The sequence below is a fragment of the Aulostomus chinensis genome, chromosome 9 (genome assembly GCF_037954235.1).
Source record: "Aulostomus chinensis isolate RoL2024-O1b breed Wild chromosome 9, RoL_Achi_v1.0, whole genome shotgun sequence".
Classification (NCBI taxonomy): Eukaryota; Metazoa; Chordata; class Actinopteri; order Syngnathiformes; family Aulostomidae; genus Aulostomus; species Aulostomus chinensis.
This window is the reverse complement of record NC_141328.1, coordinates 11,463,528-11,486,006: the sequence shown is the minus strand read 5'-3', so window position 1 is coordinate 11,486,006 and position 22,479 is coordinate 11,463,528. Positions and strand designations below refer to the sequence as shown.

At 40.4% G+C, this 22,479-nt stretch overlaps 1 protein-coding gene and 1 pseudogene across 5 annotated transcripts in view; both read right to left on the bottom strand.

Moving 5' to 3' along the window:
* The window catches only part of slc2a4rg (SLC2A4 regulator), a 63,012-nt gene extending 40,944 nt beyond the window's left edge, over positions 1 to 22,068 (bottom strand). For 2 of the 4 annotated variants that reach the window (XM_086213793.1, XM_086213792.1), the window contains exons 1-2: positions 21,575 to 22,068; positions 19,497 to 19,732 (exon numbers count right to left, since the gene is read on the bottom strand). In XM_086213793.1, the coding sequence (XP_086069919.1) occupies positions 19,497 to 19,732; positions 21,575 to 21,835 (497 nt within the window). In that variant the 5' untranslated portion in view covers positions 21,836 to 22,068. The remainder of the gene's footprint in view (positions 1 to 19,496; positions 19,733 to 21,574) is intronic. The other 2 variants (XM_086213795.1, XM_086213794.1) reach the window with 2 other exon arrangements.
* LOC147255807 (uncharacterized) lies at positions 10,642 to 15,274 on the bottom strand (annotated as a pseudogene). Its single transcript, XR_015117778.1, has 3 exons — positions 15,254 to 15,274; positions 11,228 to 13,962; positions 10,642 to 11,062 (listed from the first exon to the last, which is right to left on the bottom strand). The product of XR_015117778.1 is annotated as an uncharacterized LOC147255807 (transcript).
* Positions 22,069 to 22,479: the final 411 nt, after the last annotated feature.

The window sequence follows — 22,479 nt, the reverse complement described above, 5'->3', positions numbered from 1 at the left end:
TGAATTTAAGAGGAAGCAGAGAAGCCAGTACAGGAGAGGTATGGTCTCTCATCGCAGTTCTAGTCAATATTAGTACAGCCCAATAGGAGGGAATTGCAGTAATCTAGCATAGAAGTGACAAAAGGATGGACTAGTTTTCTGCATCCTTTTGATCATCTGTCTGATCTCAGTGATGTTATGTCGATGAAAGAAAGCAGTCCTGGAGAATTGTTTGACGTGAGAGTTAAAGGACAGATCTTGATCAATGACAACGCCTAGGTTCCTTACAGTAGTGCTGGGGGCCAGGGTAATGCCATCCAAGGTCAAAAAAGGTGTTCCTAAGGTGTTTTGGGACCAACACAATAACTTCAGTTTTGTCAAAGTTTAATAACAGAAAATTGTGGGTCATCCATGTTTTTATTAACGATAGACAGGCCTCCATTTGTTTCATGTGGATGCATTGATAAGTACAGCTGCATGTCATCTGCATAGCAGTGAAAATTAATTGAGTGTTTCCTTATTATATGATCTAGTGGATACAGAGTGAAGAGGACTGGTCCAAGCACGAATCCTTGTGGAACACCCTAGCTGACTGTAGTGGTTTCAGAGGAATATCATTAGGAAGTACAAACTGAGATTGACCAAGTAAATATGACCTAAACCAGTTCAGTGCAGTTCCTTCAATACCAATGACATGTTCCAGTCTCTGTAATTAGATAATGGTATCAAAACCTGCACTAAGATCTAATAAGACTGGCCAGAATTGAGTCCCTCATCTGATGCCAGGAAATCCTCTAATAAATTGTTGCTGTAAAGAAAATCACAAAGCTGTTTAGTAACTGCTTTCTCCAGAATTTTGTAGAGAAAAAGATTTGATATTGGTCTGTAGTTGGCCTAAACTTCTGGACCCAGAGTTGTTTTTTTGAGAAGTGATTTAATAACCACTACTTTAAAGGACGGTGGAATGTAACCAGATAACAGTGACACATTTATCATATCTGAGAGAGAGGCGCTAACTTGGGGTAAAGAGTCTTTAAGCAGCGTAGTTGGGATGGGGTCTAGGAGACAGGTGGATGGTTTAGAGGAGATCGTTGTACTAAGTTTCTGAAGGTCAATGGGAAAAAGCTATCCAGGTATATGTCTGGTTCTACAGCTGCCTCTAAGGTTTCTGAGATTATAGATGACGTGGTGTCAGCTGATGGCAGGAGGAGAAGAATTTTCTCATTAAAAAGAATTTTGCCATTAAAAAGTTCATGAAGTCATTGCTACTCAGGGAAACAGAAATACTTAGCTCAATAGAGCTGTGGCTCTCTGTCAATCTTGCTACAGTGCTGAAGACGATCCCTGGGTTCTTCTTGTGTTCCTCTATTCATGCTGAGTAGTAGGCTGCTCTACTTTTTTAAGGCTTTCCAATAAGTTTGAAGGCTATCTTGCCAAATTGCATGTGACTCTTCCAGTTTGGAGGAGCACCATATTCGCACCAGTTTTTGTGGTTTTGTTTAAGCTGTTGTGGGTTTTAGAATTGTACCAAGGTGCTTGTTTCCTCTGTTTCATTTCTTTTTTAATGGGCAATAGGGCAATATCTCCTGACTGAACCTTTTTTTTTCTTGTTCTTTTTTAGTACAAGAAGATGGGCTCCTCCTGCTGAAAGTATAATGACATCATGAAAAAGCTTTTCATTTCTCATTTCAGTCATGAGTTGATGTTATGAGCCAAAGACGTGAGCAGAGTAGAAAATAAAAAGATAACACTATCTGAAAGCTGTTCACATCATATTTTGATGTATCTAAATAAACCAAACCACTTTGGGTTTTGCTCCTTAGAACTATGGAGACTCATCTTCTGAGCCTTACAACACCTGGGCAGTCTATTTGTTATATGTTATGGGGTAACCAGATCAAATTAAGCCTGCAAAGTTAATTTTACATGTCATCAAGTAAGCCTGTTTCCCATTAAATTACAATGGGGAGGGAAACATCAAGATCATAATTTAAAATTTACAGCATGGAAAAAAACAAGGACAGTGAAACTAACTGCTTTTTCAAGATGAAAGGGCAGAGAGCACCAAACAATTTCTTCACTTATCACACTGAAGCACACACACTCTTATTATGCACCTCATTCTTCACCTCCGCTTCTATCTCATCTACTCTTGAGATTTTCCCATTTACAGTCACAAGTCAGAGGAAGCCTTTGCCTTGTTTCCTACGTTTTTGCAAAAACAAACCGGTGCAGTAACAAAGCCATTTATTCCCATTAAGTATCTCATTATCTGCAAGGCAACCAAACACAAAGACTTCAGCCAGCAAAATAAACAAATCAGCCTCTTTTTTTAAAAGTGAAAGTAAGGAATGAGGCTCAGGAAAAATGTATTTAAGTTGGTGGAAAAAGGCAATGGGAATTCAATGAGATATGTGGATGAGCTGGATGATTTCACGCTCTTCTCCACTAGATAATATATATTTTGTTGAGGTCTACATTAGGTCTGTTATTAATCGATTTTAAATCGTAAAGTTAGGATGATGTTAAAAACGTAAAACTCGTAAAATCGATTTTTCACTTTAACTAGGGTAATTACGGTAGAGCCCCGTTCATGTGTCTGGGGTGCGCTTGGTTGCCGTAGTGACTTCCGCCTCTGTCCTCCCATCGCGCACTTCCTACACATTGTAAACAAATATTTCGACGTTGGATTTAGTTGCCAAAAAGAAGAGCAAGTCCGTTGTGTGGAAGTGGTTCAGCTTCAACTCTTCAGATGAAAAGCAAAGTATTCAGTGTTGTAAAATCTGTCTTAAGTCAGTGGCAGTTAAAAGCAACACAACTAATTTATTTCAACACCTCCAGAAAAACCATCCATTGGAATGGCTGCAGTGTGTTGCAGAGTGGACCACACAACTTGCAAATGTGAATAACTAATGACTGACTGACATAGCGCACATCTCCCTCCTTCATGGGTTATTTTATTATTTAGCATGCAAAGACCCAGTTTATTTTAATTAGATAATGTCCTTTGTTTTTGATTTTTTAAAGCAAGGGTATATCATGCAAATAACTTATGTTTGCAAGTGTTGATTTTTGTCTCAGAGATACAAATGATATTTTTTCTTCAAACTTTATTTTACAATAAGTTAAAGTTTTGCACTTTACTAATTCATTTTTGTTTAATCAAGGGGATGAAAGTGAGGTTTTCCTCTTAATCCCAAAGGGATTGGTTTTTTCTTGTTGTTGTTGTTTACAAGAGGCCTCCAAGAAGATAGCATTGAGCAAAGCCAGATGGCAAAAGTTCATTAATTTTTCTTTATATGACTCCCTTGAGGGATTTTTTGTTGAAGAAGAGCAAAGTTTGCTCTCAAATCCCGATGGGGAAATCAATTGCAAAATGGTCAATAAAAACACAGCATGTTTGAAATAATTTCTTTGCCTTTTGTCATTTCACAAAATAATCATAATCGTGTTCGAAAATCAGATTTTGAGAGAAGAAAATGGGGTTTTATTTTTGGGCAAAATCGAACAGCCCTAGTCTACATGACATAAATGTATTCCCGTAGGGCAAGGCAGCTCTGTTGTACCACAATGCAAAATTTATGATGTTAGGTTACACATTGCACTTTGATCAAACAACCGTCGTCGACGTCCTCCGCTTTATCCAGTGGGTCCGGGTCGCGGGGGCAGCAGCCTCAGCAAGGAAGCCCTGACTGTCCTCTCCCCAGCCACTTCAACCAGCTCTTCCGGGGGAATCCTGAGGCATTCCCAGGCCAGCTGAGAGATATAATCCCTCCAGCGTGTCCTGGGTCGGCCTCAGGGCCTCCTCCCGGTTGGGCATGCCTGGAATACCTCCCGAGGGAGGCGTCCAGGGAGCATCCTCACCAGAACCACCTCAACTGACTCCTCTCGACATGGAGGAGCAGCGGCTCTACTCTGAGCCCCTCCCGAATGACTGAGCTTCTCACCCTATCTCGAAGGGAGAGCCCAGCCACCCTGCGGAGGAAACTCATTTCAGCCACTTGTATTCACGATCTCATTCTTTCGGTCATTACCCAAAGTTCATGACCATAGGTGAGGGTTGGAACGTAGATTGACCGGTAAATCGAGAGCCTCGCCTTCTGGCTAAGCTCCCTCTTCACCACAATGGACTGGTTTAGCACCCGCATCACCGCGGACGCCGCCCCAATGCGCCTGTCAATCTCCCGCTCCATCCTACCCTCACTCAAGAACAAGACCTCAAGATACTTAAACTCCTCCACCTGAGGTAGGACCTCCCCCGACCTGGAGTGGGCAAACTACCCTTTTCTAGCTGAGGACCATGGCCTCAGACTTGGAGGTGCTGATTCTCATCCCAGCCACTTCGCATTCAGCTGCAAACTGTCCCAGCAAGTGGACTACGTAATCTGCAAACAGCAGAGACGACACCCTCCTGCCCCCGAACTCGACCCCCTCCACCCCTCCACCCCCTGCGCTGAGAAACTCTGACTATAAAGGTTATAAACAGAACCGGTGACAAAGGGCAGCCTTGGCGTAGTCCAAACCTCACTGGGAACAAGTCCGACTTACTCTCGCTCCTCCGGTAGAACGACAAAATAGCCCTTTGTAAAGGGCTATCCACCCCATACTCCCGGAGTACCCCCCACAGGGTGCTCCTGGGAACACGGTCGTAAGCCTTCTCCAGATCCACAAAACACATGTGGACTGGTTGGGCAAACTCCCATGCCCCCTCCAGCACCCTGGCGAGGGTGAAGAGCTGATCCACGGTTCCACGGTCGGGACGAAAACCACACTGCTCATCCTCAATCTGAGGTTCGACTATCGCCCTGACCCTCCTCTCCAATACTCTGGTGTAGATCTTACCAGGGAGGCTGAGGAGTGTGATCCCCCTGATAGTTGGAACACACCCTCTGGTCCCCTTTCTTAAAGACGGGGACCACCACCCCAGTCTGCCACTCCAGAGGCACTGCCCCTGATGTTCACGCAATGTTGCAGAGACGTGTCAACCAGGACAGCCCCACAACATCCAGAGCCTTGAGATATCCAGGGCAGATCTCATCCACCCCCGGAGCGGAGTTGCTTGCGACTTCTGCCCCGGAGATTGGACGACCCCCCCCCTCCCCTCCCAAGCACTCCCCAAACTCTGTCTCCTGCATGGAGTACGTCTTGGTGGGATTGAGGAGTTCCTCAAAGTTCTCCAAACTGTAAGTACTTCAAACAACTGCAGTTCCTGTCATTTGAACAGTGCACTAAGTTTATATACTTTGTTGATTGCCTGCTCGATTTTTATAGCACTTTTTTTTTTTCATACATGCCTATATGAAAATATAAAACACAATGACATAGCTGCCTCGCAGCAAGAAGGTTCTAGATCCTTTCTGTGTGGAGTTTGGATGATCTCCCCATGGGTTTTCTCCAGATGCTCTGGTTTCCCCCACCATCAAAAACATGTAGTTCTGGTTAATTACTCCAGTCGATGCTCCTGACCAGTGTACAGAGGATTTCTCCATATAATGGAGAAATAAAGACTTCTTCCTCATAAATCACATCTTTAGGCAATTAACTTCCCAGGATATCTCCTGGCTACAAACCCCAATCGCCTAAATGAAGGAGCCTTGAACACTAGGGAATGAAAACAAGAAAGTAGACCCTTGATCAGCCTCCAATGCCAGCCATGGGATAGTTAAGACAATGAAACACTAATATAATATTATACCTTACAATACAATAAAATACAATGAACCAGACTGGTAGTTACCAACATGCTAATATATCACTGCTTTTCATAAAACAGTGAGAATAACAGCTAGTTGAATGTAACTGGCTCCCCTGCAGTGTGATGCATTTTCAAATAAAGGATGAAATAAGGCAACAATCAGATGAGAGGCTTTTTTTCTTCTGAACTGATAGACAGCATGGAGAGGTTCCCAGACACAGCTAGCAGTACTGGCCAAGGAAGTTGTGCCTTGTGTGAGTTAAGTGTTTTTTTGTTCAACAGACGGACCTTTCTACAGCCAAAGAGACATAAATAATAAAGCCTTAATGAAACCCAAAGGTTGGTGAAAGACTTTGCAAGGGGGACAAATTCAAATTTGAAACTTTATGCAAGCAGGTACTGAATTTCTCTACATTATTATCTGGAGAAGTAATATGTGAGAAAGCAAATGTCAGAATTTGACAGACCAGTACTTTAACTTGCCAGGTGCAAGGTAAAATGAATAATTGGACGGATAATTAGAAACAGCAACTTCTATGGGGTCAGAGCTGATGCTAAAATCTTTACAATCTCATTTCTATGTAAAAATGGCCCTGACCAATTTTTATTATCGGAACAACAACTGCATTATAACTAGCAACCCTATTTTCTACTTCAACAAATGACATAAATGGGTTACACCACATGGTGCACAGCGGCAGACACCAAATGTGGGGTTAATGGACCTCGTGAGTGAGCAAGAGTTGTATGAGGACAAATCAAAAAGACAAAATAAATCCACCAGATTTCCCTGCTGAGGGTGGTGAGAACAAGTAACCAACCCTGCTGGGATTGTACTAAAAAAGGGTTCAAATTCTGTGGTGTTTCAAGGATTCAGTTGGATGATGGATTAAAACTGTGATTAATTTTTTGCCTCAGTAGCAACACCAAAGTGTAATGCCACAAATTTTAATCACCTTTAACACTACCACAAACCACGATATGATGAAGAAGACAGGAAAACATCAGTAGAAAATTCCTGCCGCTTCAGCAGACAGACATTAAATCCTTATAATACAGTGTAGAAAATTCCTGTTGCCACAGCAGACAGACATTAAAAACTTATAATATAGCGTATCACCACACCTGCATAGAAAAACATAGAAAGTTAGCTGGGGTAAATCATGGTCTACTGAGGTATTACTGTTGCAGCTGTAAAATGGTGGATAAATAATTTTGGGCACCACACAACCCCTTATAAAATTACTTGTTTTACGGTCAGATTTTGATCCATCCATCCATCCATCCATCCATCCATTCATTCATTCATCCATCCATTTTGTACCGCTTATCCTGTTAAGGGTCACAGGGGGCTGGAGCCTATCCCAGCTAGCTTCAGGCGAGAGGCAGGGTACACCATGGATGAGACACCAGTCCATTGCAGGGCCAACACATATAGACAGACAACCATTCACTCTCGCGCTATGGTCAATTTAGAGTAACTGATTAACATAGTCCCCTCTTACCTGTCTTTGGACTGTGGTAGCCAGAGTACCTGGATAGAACCCCTGCAGTCACAGGAAAAACATGCAAAATCCACATAGAAAGACCCAAGAACTTCCTTGCTGTGAGGCGATAGTGCTAACCACTGTATCACCGCGCCACCCCACTTTGCTGCATTGCATTGCACGTGTAAATTTTGCTGTTACAAGGTGTGGTTGCTCTCTCCACACGTCATTGAATTGTGGGAGGAAGCCGGTGTACCCACAGAGGACCCACGCAGGCAAAGGGAGAACATACAAACTCCACACAGAAAGATCCCATGCCCGAGCAAGGACACAAAACCATAACCTTCTTGCTGTGAGGCAACAGTGATAACGACACCCTCCCGTGCAGAAAGTATGTAAGAGTGGCATGATTAGTTCTTTGTAAAGATTCAAATTAGTAAAGGGCTTCTCCAAAGTATCAAGCTGAGCTAGTTATGAGTCTAGTGTAGTACACACACAGACATATAAAACAGGAACGTTGTCTTTCCATTATCAAAAGTTATTAAGGGAATAGAATGAGAATCATGATTTTCAAAGCAAGAAAGAGATATTGTCATTCTATTCAAAATCATGCAAGGCAGACACAATCATAAGTGCCATTTTCCAGAAAAAGAAAACATATCTACGTCATGAACAATCTTCATTTGTGTGCTACATTTGAACCCTGGACTGGCAGTTTCAACAGCAATGAGGAAAACCAAAAGCTTGCCAAGAGTGGAGATCAGCCTGTCCTGAAGTGCAGATTAAGAACGAAGAGGAAACTCATAAAATATAAGTGTTTGCTATCTACATCACTGTCTAGTGTAAATCAACAAAGGACCAAGAAAAAAGGGAATATTTGTATCTCTGAATGGAAAAAAATAAAGCAAGAAATAGAGTTTATCAGATTTGAGCGACAATTACCGCATTTTGCAAAATCTCTCTATACTCTGATGTCCTGGAACAGCTACAAGTGCTGCTAGATTTATTTGAGAAGTATTCAGAGCTCAGCACTACACAGCTTTGCACAATCAATGGCATGCTGGTGCTGGATGCCACCACCACTGAGATGAAGGAGGGATAGTTTTCTACATCTCCCCAGGCTGGAAATCTCCAAGTTATGTTATCTTGGCTGCAGCCAGAAGACTTCAGAGGTGTGTGTGTGGGTGTGTGGTTATCCTCCTGTTTTAAGTCTACAATGCTAATCACAAACTTGTCTTTAACAACCCACCCTCTAAGGCTTCTCAGTTCTTATAAGGACCAACATAGTCCACATGAAAAATATACATGAAGAGGATTTATACTGCACCAGTATAAATATGTGTAGATTACATATTTTGTTGTCCTAATATATGCAAAGTCAGTACAGTCAATCTATAACTGACTCAACAGGGTATAACAAATTCTTGGATACATTATGCAATAACCAGGGGGAGAGGAGAACAGTGTTATTAACAGATTTGTGTTAAAACCTCACTGCCTCAAAATAGTCACAGAATGAAAGATGCTGTGTGTATTTCTGTTGATGTGTGAGAGAAAGCATAAGAATGGTAAATAAGGAATCCATATGAATCTACTGTACTAACTTGTAGATTCACTTGAAGACTTTTTGTTGAACTCCCCGTGGCTACCATCTGTGTTTAGGTCCTGTTTTCCCCCACACTCCTTGACATAAAGCTATCGTAAGCTTAAGGTAGCCTTGATGTGTTTTGGGTTATTCTCTTAAATTAACATGGGGCAACAGAAGCGTTGAGGAGATGGAGTATTTGATATTTTAAGAAACACAATTTTAATCTATAAAGCCATTGTACCAGTATGCCTGTCAAAATAATCCATGTATTTTAGTCAGCACTGTTTAAATGCTGACAATAATGCAGCAACTACGGAATAGGCTCTGCATTGAATTGAAGCACAATTCTGAGATGGTTAAATTCTAAATTAAATGCAAAAAAATAATTTTTGCTCTTGCCTTTAATTACAATATATCAAAAAAAATTAATAGACTGAAATGAAACATTAGAACACAACCTTTTCATCAATTTTCCCAGCACTTGATAAGTATGTCATGATCTCTTACCTTAGCAGCTGAAGGACCAGACATACACTTTGATAGTTTTTCGCTCATTAGCCTTCATGAGCTTCGTACAATAATTTCCTCTTCTAAAGCGTCCACCTGTCTCCTAGACCCCATCCCAACTACGCTGCTCAAAGACTCTCTACCCCTTGTTAGCGCCTCTCTTGGACATGATCAATGTGTCGCTGTTATCTGGTTACGTACCACAGTCCTTTACAGTAGCAGTAATTAAACCCCTTCTCAAAAAAGCAACCCTGGATTCAGAAGTTTTGGGCAACTACAGACGAATATCAAATTTTCCTTTTCTCTCCAATTCTGGAGAAAGCAGTTACTAAACAACTCTGTGACTTTTTCCACAGTAACAGCCGATTAGAGGATTTCCAATCAGGTTTCAGGATTCAGCAACTACTGCAGTCAGTTATGGTGTTCCACAAGGGTCTGAACTTGGACCAGTCCTCTTCACCCTATACCTGCTTCCCCTAGGTCACATTATCAGGAAACTCTCAATTAATTTTCACTGGTTTGCTGACGATACGCAGCTGTACTTATCAATGCATCCACATGAATTAAATCAGCTGACTAAACTGGAGGACTGTCTAAAAGAGATAAAAACTTGGATGGCGCATAATTTCCTTTTATTAAACTCTGATAAAACTGAAGTTATTGTGCTGGGCCCAAAATACCTTAGAGACACCCTATCTAATGAGATAGGTACCCTGGATGGAATTACCCTGGCCCCCAGCACTATTGTAAGGATCTGTCTTATAACTCCCACATTAACCTCTTCCACTCACAGCATATTTTCAGGGAAAAAAAAAACGCCTAAAAAGACATACCCATAGTAAATGTGTAATTACTACACTTTACTAAAGGTTCTATGCATGTTCTTGGTGTCCTTGGACATCTAGGGACTTCAGAGAATGTGTTCCAAGTATAAGAAGTGTTGTATCTGTCATTAAGCCTGAGTAAATTGGAATAAACCAGAGGAAAAATTATGTTTTTTTACTCTCGCCAAAATATTTTATTTTTTTGACAGAGGAAAACACTATGCTAGCAATGATTTCATGCAGCCAGACACCACTGATTAGCTTCATCCACTCCTTGACCACAAATTTACCAAAGTTGATAGAATTTGGGCTAACAGTGAAGCCTACATCAAGGATTTTGTAAGGATACACCCAGGTGAGAACTCAGTTTGGCACAATTTGGCACAAAAGTGTGCCAAATTGTGCGAAAGGGATTATTTTCTACCTGAAAACTGGCTCCAAATTACAATAAATTTTAATTTTAGTTGTCTACTACTAACTAGTGGAGCTTTTGGATATGAAATTTACCTTGTGCCTCGTCATTTTTTATTTTACATTCTGCAATTATATGTCTATATGCAATACAGAATAATGAAAAATAACAGGAACTTCTACTTTTTTGGCTCCACAGGGAGTATATTTATTTTCAGAAAAGTGCAAACACAGAAACAAACAACCATTCTGTGCAAACAATGTAAAATGAAGTAAGAGTGCAACAAATATTAAATAAAAAAACAATATATAACAATATGAAACACAGCAAACACAATTAGAGCAAATGAAATCTAAGTAAGGAGTGCAACAAATTGAACTATTTACAATTTGCAATAAGGGGATGGAATGGCACTGGCGACCTGTCCAGGGTGTACCCTGCCTCTCGCCCGTTGACGCTGGGATAGGCTCCAGCCCCTTAATGTGTAGGAATAAGCGGAAGATGACGATGGATGGGATGGAATGGCTTTCCAGCAGCAGTTCTTTTGGAACTTCTTCTCCCTCCTCACTGCTGCATGAAAGAAGGAGTACAGATGTTGAAAGCAACATATTTAGAAGACTGATGATTCACATCAATTTCTACATAGAATAAGACATATAAATACATAATTGAAGCTGTAAAGAGTGTATTATTCATTTTAGAGACCAAAACTACACAACTGATCTGTACACATACCTTGATATAAGCGGTGACACCTCTCTTGCAGGCAAGGGGGGGTGGGGGTGACTGGTGCAGGGAGTGCTGGAGGTGTGAAAACCCCCGATGGACCTGGACACTCCTCACTCCCTTCTTCTTGGAGGCTAAGAAAATGGTGAAAAATTACTATGTAGAACAAAAATAAATAATAACATTTGTACATTTCAACAAAGGATGGAAAAGGTGTGTAAATATGTAGCCATGACCTCTACTATAATTTGTTTACATTTGTATTTACAGATACAATGCAATATCTGAAAACAAAGTTGGCCAAAAATAAACAAATATGGTAAAATAATACTCAGTACTATTGAATTGCCAAGCTTACTACTGTGTTTACTGCTACTACTACTGTGTTTAGTACTACTCCTACTACTACTACAACTACTGTTTACTACTGTGTTTACAGGTTTATGACATACCGGGGGGTTTGGTTTTCCATGAAAATAAAAATTTACACAATTTACACAACACTGAGCCTTATAGATAAATGCAAATACTGGTACTCACTCGTAAACGGGGTCCACGCGACTCGTAAACAGAGCCTCCTCCACAGAGTCGGTGTCATAGCTGCTGTCGGAGCAAATCCTCTATGTCAACGTCGGAACCCCGCTGTATCTCAAAGAGGATGTCAGCCATGTCCCTCTTGGTGTTAAAAGTTTTTTTTCCATGGTTGAAATGTTTTTTTGTTTTGTTTTTTTTATAAGCACTTCAGTGGCTAGCGGTTCGGAGGAGATCCCGAGTGTGCAGGGTGCAGTTCAGCGGTCTGCCTTCGTCTGTGGGGCGCTGCGCGTAAAAGACTGCGAGAGCGCATAGTTTGCGCAGGTTTTACACTCGAAGTTTTACGTAGCTGGGATTTGCAGTTCTTGGAATGGTAGGTGTCGATCGATTCAGTAGCTTCTCCCCTTTCCAAAGACTACAAACACTGCCATAAAGAAGAAGTCTGCGCGACACTATTCAACTTTGATTCCGCAGTGGTCGCAAAATTTTAATGTCCCGAGTTCGTACCGAAACAGATTAAAATCACCATAAAAAGGTAACGTTTGCACTAAAACAGACACCCGACCCTGTTTTGTGAGCATTAGAGTCCAAAATTTGATCGAGAATTGAAAGTAAACACTGCCGTCAAATTTCAGTACATTTTTACAGCACCCAATTACGTCCAGCGTTTTTGGGCCCGCCAGCGAGCCGATCAGGCTCAAGGGGTTAAGCAAATTTCTAGGACTGCTTTCTTTCATTTATGTAACATCGCTAAGATCAGGCACATCCTGTCTCAAAAAGATGCTTTTGTCACTTCCAGGCTGGATTACTGCAATTCCCTCCCATCAAGCTGCACCAGTAAGTCCCTAAAGACTCTCCAGCTGGTCCAAAACACTGCTGCCTGCGTGTTGACAAGCAATAGCAGAAGAGACCATGTCTCTCCTACACTGGCTTCTCTGCACTGAATTCAGAATTCTCCTTCTAACAAAGTCCTCAACAATCAGGCACCTTCATATTTGACAGAGCTCAAGTTCTCCCACTTAAAAAAATGATAGAGGCCTGTAATTATCATAGGCATACCTCAACTAAGAGAGAAAAAAAATCCAGAAAGTCACATTGTCTGATTTTTAAAGAATTTGCAAATTATGGTGGAAAATAAGTATTTGGTCAATAACTAAAGTTCATCTCAATACTTTGTTATATACCCTTTGTTGGCAATGAGAGAGGTCAAACGTTAAGTCTTCACACTCTCTTTCTGGTATTTTGGCCCATTCCTCCATGCAGATCTCCTCTCCTCCTCTGAGCAGTGATGTTTTGGGGCTGTCAGAGGGCAACACGGATTTTCAACTCCCAAAGATTTTTTGTGGGGTTGAGATCTGGAGACTGGCTAGGCCACTCCAAGACCTTGAAATGCTTCTTACGAAGCCACTCCTTTGTTGCCCAGGCAGTGTGTTTGGGATTACTGTCATGCTGAAAGACCCAGCCACATTTCATCTTCAATGCCCTTGCTGATGGAAGGAGGTGTTCACTCAAAATCTCATGATACATGGCCCCATTCATTCTTTCCTTTATATGGATCAGTTGTCCTGGTCCCTTTGCAGAAAAACAGCCCCAAAGCATGTTTCCACCCCCATGCTTCACAGTAGGTATGGTGTTCTTTGGATGCAACTCAGCATTCTTTCTCCTCCATACACAACAGGTTTTTACAAAGTTCTATTTTGGTTCCATCTGACGTTATGACATTCTCCCAATCCTCTTCTGGATCATCCAAATGCTCTCTAGCAAACTTCAGATGGGCCTGGACACGTACTGGCTTAAGCAGGGGGACATGTCTGGCACTGCAAGATTTGAGTCCCTGGCGACATAGTGTGTTACTGAAGGTAGCCTTTGTTACTCTGGTCCCAGCTCTCTGCAGGTCATTCACTAGGTCCCCCCGTGTGGTTCTGGGATTTTTGCTCACCGTTCTTGTGATCATTTTGACCCAACAGGGTGAGATCTGAGTGGAGCCCCAAATCGAGGGAGATTATCAGTGGTCTTGTATGTCTTCCATTTTCTAATAATTGCTCCCACAGTTGATTCTTCACACCAAGCTGTTTACCTAGTGCAGATTCAGTCTTCCCAGCCTGGTGCAGGTCTACAATTTTGTTTCTCGTATTCTTTGACAGCTCTTTGGTCTTGGCCATAGTGGAGTTTGGAGTATGACTGTTTGAGATTGTAGACAGGTGTCTTTTATACTGATAACAAGTTCAAACAGGTTCCATTAATACAGGTAACGAGTGGAGGACAGAGGAGCCTAAGAAGAAGTTAGAGGTCTGTGAAAGCCAGAAATCTTGCTTGTTTGTAGGTAACCAAATACTTATTGTACTGAGGAATTTAACAATTAATTCATTAAAAATCCTACAATGTGATTTCCTGGATTCTTGCCCCCCATTATTTCTGTCATAGCAAAAGTGTACCTATGATGAAAACTACAGGCCTCTCTCATCTTTTTAAGTGGTAGAATTTGCACAATTGGAGGCTGACTAAATACTTTTTTGCCCCACTGTATGTGTTACTAACTCGTCTTCTTGACTTGACTTGCCTTTGTAAGGAATGCAGTTGCTTTATTTTTTAAAAGTGGAAATAAATTGTAAACATGTCAATATGAATGTCAATAAGAGTTAACTAGTCCTCCTTAGAAAAAATGGCTAGAGGGCTTAAGGCCCGGAGATATGGAAAATGAGATGTACGGGACACATAAAAGCCATAGAAATGGAAGAGAGCAAAGGCTACAACATCCATCCATCAATATTTTCTACCATTTATACAGTGGGGGGGGGGGGGGGGCGCTGGAAGCTATCCAAGTCGTACATCCTGGACGGGTCGCCAGTCCGTCACAGGGCCATCAAGAGCAATTAAGGGTTCAGTTTCTTGCTCGATGATACTTTGACATGGTCACTGGGGGAAGTGAAGATTGAACCAGTGACCCTTCGGTTACTAGACTCTATCTCTTAGCCATGCCGCCCCTTAGTCCTTTCTATTTGATGTTTTTTGTATTTGCACACAAAAAGGGGAAAATAACAACAGACTTGAATTTATCTAACCTTTTTCAACCAGAAAATTGAACTTGTTAGCTTACATACCTATAAAATACCAATGTAATATTCAAAAAATTGCATTACATTCATAGTTTTTAATGGTGCCGTTTTAGAAATAAGTTTACCATCATTGATCATAAAGGTTGTTATTCTTATATTAGGACACGATAAACCTACAAAAATACTAACCGATGGCAAGATGCAGCCAGTGGCTTGCTCAGACTTTCAATTTCTTTAGTTCTCTGTGTGCTGACTTCGCTTTGCCTCTGATACAAATAAGTATGCATGTGCACCTTGGGCAATAGAATTTTCTGAACAGGTGGAGGGGAGAGCTGTCTGTTGTGAGGAGGCACCAGGAGAGAAACAAAACTCCAAAATGAATTGCATCCTGACGGCTTAACAGAAGAAGTACTCGAAAGTCACAATATGTCAATTTGCTACATCTCACCTGCAACAAGCCGCAATACATCGAGTATATTCGATATATTGCACAGCCCTAGGTACAAAGCAACAGATGTTGGTATGAACTGCTGTGTAGAGGAAAAGTGAAACAGAAAGGGAAGACAGTTGACTGTGGCATCTCTGAAGGCAGGACAGGGGTCTTATGTAAGTTTGGGGATATGACCAAAGCTTCAAATTTCCTGCCCTCTCTATAAGTGTTTCTTTTTTCTTCCCATGGTTAAGGATTTCTGCTAGAAGGCAGATGTAAATCATACAACCTCACTCTACTCAAAATACACTTCAGAGTGAAGTTTACAGAATAGTTTAGTGTATAATCAATTCATATACAGTCTCTGTAATGTTACTTCTGCACAAAAGAATTCTGTTAGAAAACATTCCATCATGCCTTCTACTCTCCTCCTCACTTATGAAACTAACTTTGCCTCACCTCCTCTCTACTTCTTAAACAGGAAATGATGACCTTCTCTTCCAGAGAAGCAGAAAGCAGATTTTTCACTCATTAGCAGGAGCTTCTTCCAGAGGCCCTCGTCAGTGTTTAACTTTTGTAATTTAAGTTCCCAGCTCCATTATTTGTTTGTTTGGAAATTTTTCGTTAATGATAAACTGGTTTTTAAGAATTTTGGAGCCTTTTTATAGGGTCCCCATTTTTTTCATTTTATGTGACATTCTATATTGGGAAATTGAAGAAGCATATTTCTTTTTGGCATACAGTGTTGATCTTTAATAAATTTTGATGAAAACTATATTTCATCAGGAATGTTAGATTGGGTAAAATATACCTGACATTAATGGTGGAGTTACTAATTCTAACATTAGTGCTCTAGAGTTAAAAGAAAACAAAGCTTCACTCTGAAAACATGTACAAATTGTGTTTGTCAGAGATCCTAACTCCTCCATACACCTCTTATTCAGGAGACAGTATGTGTGCCACAATCTTCTCGTGGTTATGATTTGTCTGTGCAGCATATAACCTTGATTTTGTGGCTGACCTAGCGGACTGATGCCTGCTTGTGTCCTGATTTGACCCACCCTTCTCACATGACTCCATTCATTAAGGGTGACCTTTCACCCCTGCCTGTGTCAGTGCACAAGCTTTAACCACTTGTGGCCTGGAAGGAAGGAAAAAAAGGGTTTGCAGAAGGATGTAGATATTATCAAATTCAGAGGAAATTGTACAAGTAATGGCAATACTTGTATTTTAAGTATTTGTTGTATTGCCTCAGATACCAGAAAGGCTGCTATGCTTGTGAAGCCATGTCAGTTGGCTGGATGTGGATTAGACGTCCCAGACAAGAGTGGGGAAGGATGGCTGTTCCTCTGACCCTGACCTTCAACAACAGGCTGCAATGTCCCCTTTGGGAGAAGAGCAGTTGTGGTGGGGTGGTGGGGGGGTAGAGAAGTCACAAACTGTGCTTGGGCTAGCCTAGCCTGAACCCTCATGGTAATTCCTACCGGAGTCCAAGGCTGAACAGTAATCATCTTAAAAAAGAGCTACTAAAATAAAGAACAACTCTAGGTAAAACCAGTCCCGTGAAGCAACAATAAACAACAATGTTAATCAACAATGACCATCAAAATAAAGCATTAAGAGGGCACACACACATACACGCACGCACACACACACACACACACACACACACACACACACACACACACACACTTCACCAAAGCTACACGACACAGTCTGAGACACACCCAGTTCTGGATCAATTTTTAATTGATTAACACTCAAGTTCTATCATCCTACCAAATTTCATCTAAGTCCATCTAACTTTGTGAATTATTCTCCTAACAGACAGACTGATATTACATCTTTGGGGTAATAAAAACTAAACAATGTAATCATCATATGGGCATAATTTGCTGCAGCGCTGTAGCATTATTACATTTTATCAAGGATTACCTAATAAATGCATCTGGCGGCTGACTTCACTGTATGTTTTAAGATAAACTTGAAAAGTTATCTTTTCATATATCTGTCACTTAGAATCTCTACCACTGTAAGTGGTAGTTATTAGACTCTTCGATTTCTGATCTTTTGTATCAGCACTGCAATTTAACATTTTGTTCAGTAGGTTGATTTTGTGTTGAGTAAAAGCACAAATGTCAATAATTAAATGTACTGGCTCCTCCCCCGTTTTCTCTGAAAATCCTTGCCTAGGCTTGTCTAGAGTATAGAGACCTACAATTGCAGTATTTGCAAACTGACAAGTTGTGATCGCACAATGTGAGGAATAAGTAACAACTGATATGGTGGTTAATGTAAAACAAAAACTTTAAAGCCAAGGACTCTTAACATATTTATTCCTGTAACACAGCAGCGTTTTATCGTAAAAGGTGGGGAGCAAATGAAAATTAATGGTTTTGTTGACATTATAAGGCTAGACTCCAAATACAGCAAATGTGAAACGAGTCACACCCACTTACACAGTCAGATGAGCACATAAACACAGGGATGCAGAGCATAACCTTGCCACAGTAACTGGAAAAGTATGAGTCACGCTGGTGTCCACGTCCAACTATGTTAAATAAACTGTCCAGTAATTTATTCAAACCCAGTAAATGGTTATGAGGTTTACAAGTTAATATTACACCCAATGCTGAAATTTAAAGCAAAGTGTGAGAAATACCATGTAGCGAAGACTAAGAAAGCCTATTTTTATCATGACAGGAGCAGTGAAAGAACTGCAAAACAAGTCAATCAAGCAGGGTGAAGAAAGTGAGGCATCTCAGAGGTCAATGCAGACACAAAGAGGCCCAGCTTTTACGACCACACAGCATCCAGTTTTCTTCTGTTATGCAACCACATCACATTTAGCAGCTGTGTCGTGTTTACTGGAGAGTTTGTTGTTGTGATGGGAGTGTGCTAATATAGCCATCAAAAAACTGTGTGGAACAGAGATGTTTTAAATCTGGTAACAACCAGGACTGATAGGTGAAAATAGCCCCTTTTTTCCATTGTGGGCAAATACAGATCAATATTAAAGTGCACACTCAAAAAGCAGTAGGCACAACATCAATCACAACAAGTGGCATGTGAAATTCACATGATCATGAAATGGAAGAATTGGACAACATATGTTATTTAAAACCTCACTAACAACCCTACAATTAAAGCACTCTTTACACTCCTGACAACTTTTACCTGTATTGTTAATGGATTATTTTTTTTAAGGCTATCCAGGTTTAAAATGAAATTATCCTGATTTTCTTTATGATTAAATTTTGATACATAAGCTCCTTTACGTAGTAAACTACAATGTTGTAAAATGTAAGGCAGTCTTTTGACACAAACTTGACACAAAAGTAGTCAATAGGTGTGTAACATTATGCAAAGAGTGCTTGAGCCCTGCCTACAGCCCCTCCCAGCCCTCTTTGCTGTTACATAATCACTTATCAGTGCAATGGGCTTGTTCCTGGGTGTATTTATTGCTTTATACTGTGTGTACTGTATTATGTGTGGAACTGTTTGTATTACTGCATGTAAAGCTTTACTCAAAGGAATATAAATGACTGTCCTGTGCATAAATATGGATGTGTCAGCAACTGAAAAATTAAACAACAAGCTCACTTTACTATACATGAAACATAAAATAAAACACACCTGCATACATCAAAGCACATCACCTCACTTGAAAAAAGAGAGCATGTCATAATACATGACAATAGAGAACGGGTCAACAGAGGAGCTCAGAAACCGTCCAATTCAGAGGTCCAATAAATAAAGAGCTTTAACTCATTCCACAATTAAGAACAACATAATACCATAACTATCTTGCTCCTCCTCTCTCTTCTGCAAGTGATTGGGGAATTGTGGCCCTCATCTCATCCTTTTGGGCTCATTTGCACATATTTTGAAAAAAATGCTAATGGAACACCAATTGTGGTTAGTTGTCCAATGAGCCCCAACACAATTTATGCCTTAATCACCATACAGTGTAGCCAGAGGCTCTAGTTTAGTTGGTTTATGTTTAGGCTTTAGAGTGCGAAAATAACAAAATAACATCTGCTATCACCACAAATTACATGTTAAATCATCTGGGCTGATTATTTTAGGGCTGATATTCAGAAACGTGCTCAAGAATCCTATATTTCCCTAATTCATCATACATCTGCTCAAAGCTAACGACTGGATTGGATGTCTCACATAACAGGAAACATAAAACCAATATAAAATTAAAGAGGATGTGCATGTATAGAATTATTAAATGTCATCAGCCTCTCTGTACCTGTTTCTGGGGACAGGGATATGGGAGGAAGAGAGGGTCTGCCTCTCTGTTGCTGGTATGTTTTTTCCTGTTGCTGCCCTGAAGTTGATGGTGATCTCTGCCACTTTGTCGGGGTTCCTGATGTCCAAGTGCATGAAGCTGCTCGGCATTTGCCCATTAACACCTGGGCAGTGAGTAGGACTGGCCCTCTTTAGGGCCCCAGTGAAACCAGTATCTTTTTGGTCCCCCAGGCTAGTCTATAGAATGAAGAAATAAAGATATTAAAATCAAACCAACATTTCAGGCTGTTAATCCATGCCTCCACTGTTGACCCCAACTTCAACATTTTCCCTAGTTATTAGAACAGACAATAGAATCTTGTTGTGATCTCTATTCAAAAGTGATTAATTATACTGCACTTAAAATAAAATCTCTTATTGTTTGCGCTGGCCTTTATTCCTTAAATTTCAAGTTTGAAATTATCTCCCTAAATTGATTTAATGCCTAAGTAGTATTTTTTGGATTCAATTGTAATATAATAATAATAATACCAGTAATAGGTAGAGATGTACCAATTTATCAGTCATGCACCTGGAAATAAGCTTCACAGTCAATGTTTTAACTGTAAATGTGAAAAGTTAGAATTAAGGTTTCAGAAATATGTAGGATTGAATTTGTCCTCAAACATACTGTGATAAAGGGCTAAAATGCTCAAGTATACAGAAGAATTCAAATGATTCAATTATTTTCAGGAGAGTTTTTTGTGTCCCCGACACAAAGGGGAAGTAACAGTCATCAAAAGAATATAGCTTTCAGCCAATTTATAATTTTAATACTCTGTATCTAGGGACCAGATTTTTTGAACCCGTACATTCCTGGTAATAGAGGGGACACAACTACTGCAGTAACAACATCGATAATACACATACAATTTGTAAGCATAGTAAGTTCCACCTACCATATGGTTAAGTTTTAGACTGATTTGTTTATTTACTTGCATGAAATATTGATTTATAACTCAAAAGAAAATGGGAATTTGAAATTTTAAAAATTTGAATAAAAAAATACTTGCCAAAATGATCATTCACAAAATTTTCATATAAGTTAGGTTCATATCAGCCACAGTTATATAACTATCATGAAGAGATACACAAAGACACAGCACACCACTGGATATATTTGAGTAAAGTATCTTTGGATGCTTAGATATATTAGCCATAAATTGGTGGGCCTATTGCAAAATATTCAATTTGATGAGGCTCCACTTATTTTTTTATCATGAAGTTTTGTTACCCCAGCACAAACCAGGGATGAAAAGACAATAAACACAACAAACAAACAAAAACCCTGGCATCAGTCAAGACAAAAAAAAAAAAAATCAGTATTGGCATTACCTATGGGCCATATTATTATGCTATGGATCAGTATTGGAAAAGAATCTCACAATCTGTGCATTCCCATTTATATTTGTATCAAGAGTAAGTGAAGAAATCAATGAAGATGAATATTTTAGGTGGTAGACAAAATATTAACGGCATGTCATGATAAAATAATCAATACTGCAAACATAGGCCCAAAGTGGTGAAGGTACTGCAAAGCACAAAAGCAGTGTAACATCAAATGTATTTATAATACATGTGACTGGGGACTCATTTGATTCACAAATCTATTTCCGAGTACAAATTCTTTTTGAAAAAGTATGCCAAGTCGTGCTTATGGGCCCCTGCTGTAGCTCCACCCTGAAGTTGTGGGGGAGGGGATATGGCTGCCAGTTTGCAATCCCTAACCATCTTTCCTGTAAACTTTGATCACAAAATTAGCAGCCAAAAACAATAACTGTCTCGACCACTGTTAAACAGACTGGGAGTCTTAAAAAGTTAGGCAAGTAATGTAAAACCGATGGTAAATAGAATATAACACAACAATTAATAATTCTTATGACGTGTGTTTATGATAGTTGTCTATATCAACGTTAAAACGTGAGAAAGTGATGATATCTTCGATTAAACAATGCGTCATGACAAAGTGCTACAAGCATGTTATTTGTGTACAGTTAACCACCGTTAAAATAGTCGCGCAAACTCACTCGGAACACTTACTTTTTCGATGTCTTGCAATATTTGATCACCGGAAGGCAGTCCGTTCCATTCTGAAAACGTTTTCTCGTTTTTTACCTCCGCCGCTGTTCCGCCGTTTACTGAACATTTGTCGAGAACCGGTCCGTTTGAGTGCAACGGCATAGAACTGCTTTTCCCCACCCGGATGTCGCGGAGCACGGAGTGGCTTGCTCTGCAGTTAAAATCCGCTTTATCAAGCCGTTCCCCAACCAGCGGCTTGTCCAAAATATATTTAGATTCCATATTAAGGCAGAGCGAGTAGGAGTCGAAGAAAGAAAACCAGCTTTCTGTCGATTTTAGTGCAATTTTTTTGATTTTGATACATTTATCAGGATTGTCACGACTTGAGAGTATGCTCTGTGTTTACTTCTACTCTAATCTACATGTAGTTTTCGCCACCATGACCACTACCCAGGAGATCCAAAAAGCCGCCCGGGCCAGAGGATAAGAGATTGTTTTTGCCTCTTTCCTCTAGAAGAATGCCACGCCCCCTCCAGTTAACTCCAATTGGTTCTCGACATACATAAACATTATACTTTGGCACGCGTCCACGAAAACACACCTCTGATTGGATAATTTTGTTGCGTCAATGATCTATTTCCTAATCCCATTGGGTTGCTGAGGGACAGGGGGCGTATACTGTAGTTTACCGGCCGGTATCTCCCGACGACGTGCTGAGCTGCAACTAAGGTGGTGGGGGAGGGGGGGGGGGGGGGCTGTAGACCTCGGCTGCAAGTCACTCACTTAAAATATTGCGAATGAAATGAGGATTAAGAAAATCACATATAAAGATTATATTCTGATCTCCTGAATTACTCCTTACAAGTAAGTTATTATCGATGAAATGAACATCTTATCTCTGATATTCTCCCCTGACAAAGGCATAT